The sequence below is a fragment of the Limulus polyphemus genome, unplaced genomic scaffold, assembly GCF_000517525.1.
Source record: "Limulus polyphemus unplaced genomic scaffold, Limulus_polyphemus-2.1.2 Scaffold382, whole genome shotgun sequence".
Lineage (NCBI taxonomy): Eukaryota > Metazoa > Arthropoda > Merostomata > Xiphosura > Limulidae > Limulus > Limulus polyphemus.
The window spans coordinates 2,148-11,388 of record NW_013665992.1 but is presented as its reverse complement, the minus strand read 5'-3'; the positions used below and the strand labels follow the sequence as shown (position 1 = coordinate 11,388).

Below are 9,241 nucleotides of genomic sequence, written 5' to 3'. Positions count from 1 at the left end.
CTAAGCTGTTAAAATGCTTTCACTAAAAGATTTGTGAGCTACAAATGTGCTGTTGTATTTTGGGTCTAAGCTGTTAAAATGCTTTCACTAAAAGATTTGTGAGCTACAAATGTGCTGTTGTATTTTAAGTCTAAGCTGTTAAAGTACTTTACAAGATCCTCAACTACGTACTCACCGCTGTATTTTGGGTCTGAAGTAGTACTTAACTTCACCGTCATTCCAGATCTCTTGCATGTAGTCGGCGAAGGAGAAGGCGTTAGCTGGTCCATTTCTGACAACGAAGGCACTGCGCACATTACAAAATTGTTACTGTGTTTAAAGGCAATAAATTACGAAGGAAAAAAACATAAGATTTCATACATGTTAAATATATACAAATTATCAACTTATTTCAATTACATATTTATGTTACAATAGAAAACAAAAATGTTTTTGTAAGATTATAGCTATTAATGTTACCTGCCGGTTGTCACTGGCAACTAATATCTGACAATAGTCATTGATTAACTGATAACTGATAAAACTTTATAATTATAGCAATCAGTGTTAAATGATGGTTGTCACTAGCAACTGATGATCGGTGAGACAAGTTATAGTGATAACTGAAAATAAACGATAAAAATACTAATCTAAAACTGGTTATAGTTAAGGATTATCATTCATAGTTACCGTAAGTTCAATTGGGGGAAGTCACTCTTATCTAATCTTAGCATGCTAACTCTCTGAGAACTAATGATAAACATTTAGTAACTGGCATCTAACAAAAATAGTTACTTATAAATGATAAAACATAGAATAATAAGTAAGAAATCAACTGATACTAGCTCAATGAAGCCACTGACAACACCGAGTGTAGTTGTTTATAGTTAATTACAAACGTGTTACTGACCACTGATTTGATTCTGTCAAGCCATTGGTCAGTTGCCACATTAATGATAACTAACATTAACCAATAATAAATAACAAATGATAATTTAGATGATACTTAGTGGCGATGAGTTCCAGCTGTCTATAAGAAAACTAGCTAAGGTGCTTATAAAGCTAATAAAATTCCCCAGTTCTCACTGCTATTTTATTGTATAGATTTCTACTGATATATTGTGTTATCGATTAAATACTCACCAGGGGACTGGTAGATGTGAGCATCTGATCTTGGGGGTCGGGGTGTTCTCTTAACAGTAGCATACAAAGGCTCCTCTTGAGGCTGGAGGAGAGAAGGTAATATATCTATCTACTGTTGTTTATATTGTTTGGAAGGTTCTTTCGATTATTCGTTAAAAAGATATCTATTTCTTTGTCAAACACAAGCTCAATAACAACAAAACTGAAATAACCTACTAACTGATAGTGACTGAGAAACTGACTAACAAAATCGCTAACTCAACAATCATTCATCTACTCTAGCCTAACTCGCGTTTTTACATTGCACAAATCGTTTCCTCAACTTTCAAAAATTCTTCCAATAAAAAACAAACAAATGTATAAATTTAAAAAAACAGCCTGCGACACTGTCCTCTCCCTGGATTGTGAAATCCATTGAATAATTGTATTACACACAGAAAACAACGACCCATCAAACCTAAACTGCTGTAATAAACAATAAGATAACCCTTGACAATTAACAATATTAATGTTAATAAGTATAAACATTATAATCATTAAATCTTTATTAAATACGTGATATAAAGTACAATCGAAAACTTGATTAACAAAATAAAATATTATTTCTTTACTCATTTACTATGCCTGAACCAAATAGTATTTTTGAAATTGTACAATAGCTCCTTTCTGTAGAAGTCATTACCTTACTAAAGTAGATGATCACATGTTCTTTCTCGTGGGTCTTTAAAAGTTGGGTATGCAAACACAGGAGTAGGGGTTAGTTCTGTTTTCGGTTTTTTAAATGTTTATTCACAATCAACAGTCCATCAAAACTTATTCGTTTTTTAGGAAGTTCGTGTAGAAGACAAGCTATGATTATATGAAAGATGATAGTAGGAGCACAACACGAGGAATCATCTTACCTCATGCAAGTTTAATGATGTCGATCAACTCTGAAGAGATTGAATCAAATTGTGTATCCTAGGGATCTCATCTGTCAATGGAACTATTCACACTTTCTCATATTTTGCTTAAGCTCAACTGATCCAGTAATTTTGTTAGTCAATCACAAACATCATTGAAGGTTTTTCCACGTAGGATTATGTCATCTAAGTAGATTAATACGACATTCTATGGCAGTGCAAAGAGATCATATCCTATTAGTCATTCAAATGTAGGATGGTCATTACATAACTTAAGCGGTAACATTATACATTGCCACTTCCCATTTCTTGCAGAAAGTTGTCTTTTACTGATCGTACTTCCCAGTATACACTATTTAGATCTAATGTTGAAAGTGTTTCGATCTGGATGAATCAACATAGTATTTTCAATCCTTAGCAATGGCAGTTAGTCATTCTTATTTATGACTTTAATTATCTTGCGGATCCGTTCTTCTTCCTTACAACTTCAATAGCTGATGCCCAAGGAGTAGCATTCGGTTCATTTACTTCTTCCTTTGTCCTTTCATGGTTTATCTTTCTTCGCAAACCTCAGCCTGATTCGCAGAAAAGAAGTACTGTAGAAAATTAAAGTATTGGGACTGCATCTCCAGTATAAATCTTATGATACATATATATATATCATTATATTGTCTAGCCTAAATCATAAGGCCCACTGGAGAAGAAATCTTGATATTCTATGAGTAAGTTGTGTAATCTGTTGTGTTGGTTAGCTGTAAGACATTCACAGTTCCAATCATACAGATCCTGTAAGTGAACTGAATTCTCTTTATTTGAAGGTTTAATATCAGATTTCATACATCTTGTTTCTAAGGTAACTTTTGATGTTCTTTAGTGTGGAAATACTACTTGTACAACTACACATCTTGCAATATTCTGTTCAGAATTAAGTTGGATTTCATTTCCTTAATGATGACACCTTATTCTTCAGATTCACAAGAGTTTTGCTAATCAGAAGATGGAGTGTTTGGTGCTACGATGATTCAGTCACTAAATCTAAAGTTGTCCCTAGTAAGTCCTGGTATGAGTCTTTCGTTGGTTGTATAATAACTGTCCACTTTACATCACTGTAAGTTCAATTTCTGTTGTTGTGATTGTCTCAGAGTAGCTTATATAAGTTAAGGACTTATTCACTGGGTAAGAAACACACTCTTAATTCACTGAGTTCATTGATTAAATGTACTGACTAATACAATATCCCATCATCATCTACTCTAGCAAAATTCGCTTTTTTCTACTACCAATACTATGTGAAAAGTTCGAGAAAATTCCAAACTCTAAGCCACGCGCTTAGCAACAAACCTCCCGCTGGCCAAATAACAATACGTCTAAATTAAATACATAGTTTAGAATACGAAATATTAAAAGATAACTCAAAATAAAAATGTTCTGTATTCCAACCATAACTAAACAAACGTTTAACAATGGTTACCAAACCGAGAATGTACCTACATTTGCTATTAAAGGAAAGCAAAAAACTAGAAAACAGCTATTTTGGAAGAGATTGTTACCAAACTTAGCTAAAACCCAAAATTGATTACTGCATTTTTTGTAAATCCTGATACCTGTTAGTTACATTTTCACTTCAAATATATTGAAAACGTATTTATGTTTTATACACAGTTTTACTTCTTACCTAGCCCCAATAGCATAGCCAGGTTTTCTACTCGGGGGGGGGATTTTAAGGGGGGCCAATAAATTAAAAATCTGAACTTGATCTAAATTTTTAATAAAATGGTCATTTAAACAAATCAACTCAAATGTAATAGTGTTTATAGACGTTTTATTTTTTTTAAATAAATTATAAAAAACGAGTTTGTTATAGATATAAAAGCTGAAAAATAATATGTGATCAATATGGTTAGTTTTTTCGGGAGGGCGGCCCCCCTTGGGACCCCTCTTGACTGCGTATCTGCCTATCCCTCTGGTGTCTCAGCGGCAAGTCTGAGGTCTTATAACGTTAATAATCAGGTTTCGATACCGGCGGGGCAGAGCACAGATATCCCATTGTGGAGCTTTATACTTAACAGAAAAAGAACAAAAACAAACGTTTTACCTAAAATTATTTATTTTATAGTTGAGTCCGTGATTGTAAAGCTATGGATTCGTATTATGAATATTATAGTGAAACAAAAGCGCCACCTGAGGAAATTCTTCGGTTCGTGATTTTTCTAAATCTTCTCCTGTAAGTTGTGTTGTAGCATAAGGAGTAGGGTAGTAGACTCCATTAGCCTTCTTTTTCTTCTTTTTCTTTTTTCCAGATTTTTTTTCATAATCGGTCATGCGCAAAGTTGCATGCGCAGGTCCTTTCGCCACGCCATATACATAACTACCTGTTCATTTATCAGGAATATATTGTCAGAATATATATATTTTAAAAATATTGTAAGTTGTATAAGTTTCTAATGAAGTATTATAATACAGTGGTAACAAATCGATAATAATTAAACTAGATAAGTTTAATGAAAACAAATCATATTGTGTACAAACAGTATACATTAGAGGAAATACGAGAGACCTAACGGTAAAAAAAAGATACAGAAAACTTTAGGGTAAATCTATCATAAGTATTTACAAGACACTAGGCTTAATTAACGTTTATGTTTTTTAATAGATAAAAAGGGTTTTAATATGTCTTGTATAAATAACCGAAAGTATTACTTTGAAATATACGTAAAAATACAGAACACAGGTTTCAGAAAAGGAATTTCAGGATATATTTTTTTTTATAATTGTTAATATATTGATCTGTGAGCTTATAAAATCAAAGAAGGCAATATATACTGTAATTAGTTCACCCTTATTACCACCAGGTGGCCAGAAGATTATGATATTAACATACAGTAAAAAAATGTTAACCCACACCACATACATATATATTGAGGTAAAATATCAATTCGGAAAAACATGTGTGGAGAAGTGTTGAAATAATAATTCCACACACGTTAATAACTTAACATAATTTGTAAAAAGGGGCCATTCAGGTAATAACGATACAAAAATCAAACGTCTTTATATATTTAGAACCTTTTTCACGGCCAAAATAATAAAGATAACAGATTTTGTGAAATAAATAACAATAATAGTCAGTACCGGATTAACGCATAGGCAATCTAAGCCCGGGCCTAGGTCCACGGCAGTATAGGGCCCCACCGACCACCCAAGTGAAACAATTATGGTTCATAAAACTAGTAAAACAGAGGCAAGAGTGAGTTATTATTATTTCGAAATATTACCTGGATCTAGGACCCCACTAAACCTTAATCTCGCCTTGATAATAACTATTTTAAAATACTAAACACGTTATACCTTTTCGAAACTGAAAGTGTACTTTAGGAACAGTTTGCATCACACAAGCATTTGCCGTCCTTGTGACAATTTATACAAAGCCTAAACCTAAAAGATCTGTAATAAGAAATTAGTGTGATTATACTAACCCGTGTGTGAGCTGTTTGAAGTTTTCTTCCTGATGACCAGACAGAGGACAATTAGAACAATTATAATGACAAAAACTGACACAGCGACAGGTATCATGATATTTAGGTCCAAGTAGAAAGGTGTAGAGCTTCTGGAAAGCGCAGTGTTAGGCTTGATATTGTATGGAGCTGGTCAAAAAAAAATAATAATAATTACAATGTTTCAATATACTATTCTGTAGTGACTAGAAATTTATCGTTTTCAACAGAAGTTCCTTTTCCTATCTTGTCACTGCTACCATGCTATTTGATTTCTCATTCGAATTATTTCTATTGACTGTTTTGTTTATATTTTGCTGTGATGGAACCAAATTTCAAAGTTTTTTTTTAGAATGAAATTAACAGGCACTCAAAAAAAAACAAAAAAAACACCACAGCACCATTGATTTTCCTCTAATGTAATGAGAATACAGACATCTGATATTCAGAGTTTACGTAAGATACATCATTTTCTAGAGTGACGATTATACAGCAAGTATACTAAATTTTAAAGTGATGAAAATTGTACCCTAACTTCCAAGGTAAAGATACGAAACATCACTTCTAGTAACAAGAACATATGGTAATAATAACTTTTTGATGGGACGAAAGTACAGGACACTAGTCATCTAAAATAATTTAAAAAAACAAACTCAGTGCGCTTTTTAGAGTCACGAGAGTACAGAATTTACGTGTTACTACATTCTACCCTAACGAAAGTAAAAAATACCGAATTCAAGCGAGATTAATACGGATACTTTCTGGGGTGACGAGAGTACAGAATTTACGTGTTACTACATTCTACCCTAACGAAAGTAAAAAATACCGAATTCAACTGAGATTAATACGGATACCTTCTGGGGTGACGAGAGTACAGAATTTACGTGTTACTACATTCTACCCTAACGAAAGTAAAAAATACCGAATTCAAGCGAGATTAATACGGATACCTTCTGGGGTGACGAGAGTACAGAATTTACGTGTTACTACATTCTACCCTAACGAAAGTAAAAAATACCGAATTCAAGCGAGATTAACACGGATACCTTCTGGGGTGACGAGAGTACAGAATTTACGTGTTACTACATTCTACCCTAACGAAAGTAAAAAATACCGAATTCAAGCGAGATTAACACGGATACCTTCTGGGGTGACAAGAGTACGGAAAACATATTCCGCTTCTGTTTTTCCAGCTATATTTCTTCCTGTAACCTGTAACCGATACCACATTCCTCTTGCCAATCCGTGGATATCCAAGAATTTCTTTTTATTGGCGGGAAGCTCAGTTGCTATCAGTTTCCAATGTTGAGCGTCTTGGCGTCTATAACGTACTTGGTACGAAAGTAACGGACATCCACCGTCCTCCCAAGATTCCAAATTAACGGTTACGGAAGTGACGTTGTATGACAGTGCTAAACTGTTACTGGGAGCCACTGGAGCTGCAAGGAGAGAGACTGGAGCATAAATATTTGACGAAAAGCTTTGAAATTGAGAATGAACAGAAAGAAAGGAACTTCGCAAGAAGTTAGTAATCAATCAAAGAATCCATTACGAGCTTAAAAAATTGAAGATTGATTTCTATTGCATTTCTTTTTTTACACATAAAGCTAGTTTTTACCACGCTGGGCTGCGTTCCTAAAGGTCCAAGGTTCGAGTCATAATATGCCGTTCAATGTGCTCTGAACTTTCAGCTGTGGAGTATCTATAACTTTAAAGCTAGCACCGTTATTCGGTTAAATAAAGTCGTGTCGGCGGCAGGTGCTTCTGATCTATTGTACCCTTTTGGTCAACAGCTTTCATTTATATATGGCTATGCCTGAAACTTGGATATCTAATCTTTTTGTTTAGCCATGTGTAGCATAATATGACATTCAGATTAAAAATTCTTAATTCGTTTTACACATTCGTTCTCTCTAAGCTATCAGATGTCGCTGGAATTTGTCAAAGCTTCTTAGCCAGCTACGTTATGTCCAATATATATTGCTGTTAATTGTAATAGTTTTGCAATTACTTGCATGTTAAAACCCTCTCAGCTTTAGGCTAAAAAAAAGAAAAGAGGGCTACTACTGGTGCTGAAATACCTTCATGGGTATTTTTAAAAGTTGAAAATAAGAATTAAGCCAGAGACTCTTGTCAGTATATACATCCTTTAAATGAAAAAAGTAAGCTTTTACTAGATGTACTTCTGCAAGCTCTCCGAAAGAGTACTGTTTCAAGAATAAACAAAACCAAAATTAAGAGTAACGAATAGTTATATTTCTTGCTTTTGAGGCTCATATGTCATTCTGTGTTGTAGCCTATACGGTGCATAATTCTTCTCATGATTCATGGCATGTGCACGTTTTAGTGACGTCACAACAGTAAAAATTGCAACGTTTACTAATTAAGCTTTCCTTATGTGACGTCAATTTAGTGTATACTGACTGACTGACAGACAACACACTACTGCGGGTGGTTAGAAATAACAAAATAATGCTGAAGTCAAATATACTGCCAACAGTACATTCTAAAAACACAATACTGATGGACTGTGCGCATATTATTTAGTGTTTTTTGATACTGCTGTGAAATAAATAAACAATAATTTAAAAAACAACGACAAAAAATACGCAAGACAAAAAGTAATCGCGTCGTTTTTGTAGAAATGCTACGAGAGATCGTTCTCTCTCTCTCGTTTTATATATCTTGTACAATGAAAAAACGAAACACAATGTTGACGAGGGATGGAAACACTAAATGTGCCTATAACAAACAGTCGTGTCAGTAAATAACGTTCTTTAAATAAAGAAGTAATTTTGAAGAACGATTTATCTCATTATCCTTTTACCATTTGAAATTTTCTTCAACGAAGAAGCATTATTTAAAAAAAAGGCAGATAATAAAATATTTATTTATTATGTTAATTAACATTTAGAAATTTCTCTCTCCTTCTTACCTCCACCCAAGGTCTTGGTGTGGACTGTGTCACAAGGCTCTCCCTTTCCGGCTGAGTTAAAAGCAACTAAGAAAACCTGGTACTGAGAGCCACAACTTAGGTCACTGAAGGTATAGGTGTTCTGGTCACCTGAGATGTTAACCTCTTCCATCTGACCGTTGTTCTTTATCAAACTTAGTGTGAAGCCTACAAAAGTGGAAATTTAATTAATTTATCAATCTACCTAGTAATTTTTTTAGTTAGCTATAAAAGGAACTTTTTCTTCGTCATCTGTTTTGTATATCGCAAATTAATGTTGTTTTTGTTAATTTTTATCGTGTAATGAAGTGACTCTCTCCTCAAAAGATTCTATAAAGTTACGTTTCTTCTTTCTACCTTTTCATTATAACCGTAAGGTAGCGTTTCTGTCGTAAATATTTCCTATGAAAATATACTTATTTTGTAATTCTATCTTTCTTTTCTTGTTATACAGTTTTAACATTAAGGTAAAGAAATCATTTCTCTCCTAGTCTATTGTTCAAAATAAAGGTTTCCTACGGTATAATATATAATGTAAAGATTTTTTGGTTTCGTTAATGAATCATGTTAATACAAATTTTCCCATTAGTTGTTTAGGATTTGTTTGTTTAAAGTTAAGCACAAAGCTACACAATCTGTGCTCTGCCCACCACAGTTTCTAGCATTGTAAGTCCGCTGACATACAGCTGTGCCGGTAGTGATTTAGGAATACAATGAAATCTTCAAATATTAAATAAATATTTCTTTGGTGGTTTTTAAGGAACTGAGAC

General features: G+C 33.5%; 1 protein-coding gene across 1 annotated transcript in view; it reads right to left on the bottom strand.

The window, feature by feature from the left end:
• Window positions 1–8,634, bottom strand: part of LOC111085423 (Down syndrome cell adhesion molecule-like protein Dscam2) — a 9,879-nt gene extending 1,245 nt beyond the window's left edge. Inside the window, exons 1-6 of the mRNA XM_022383897.1 lie at window positions 8,454–8,634; window positions 6,661–6,957; window positions 5,501–5,668; window positions 4,206–4,396; window positions 1,123–1,204; window positions 176–286 (exon numbers count right to left, since the gene is read on the bottom strand). Of these exons, the coding sequence (XP_022239605.1) occupies window positions 176–286; window positions 1,123–1,204; window positions 4,206–4,396; window positions 5,501–5,668; window positions 6,661–6,957; window positions 8,454–8,604 (1,000 nt within the window). The 5' untranslated portion in view covers window positions 8,605–8,634. The remainder of the gene's footprint in view (window positions 1–175; window positions 287–1,122; window positions 1,205–4,205; window positions 4,397–5,500; window positions 5,669–6,660; window positions 6,958–8,453) is intronic.
• Window positions 8,635–9,241: the final 607 nt, after the last annotated feature.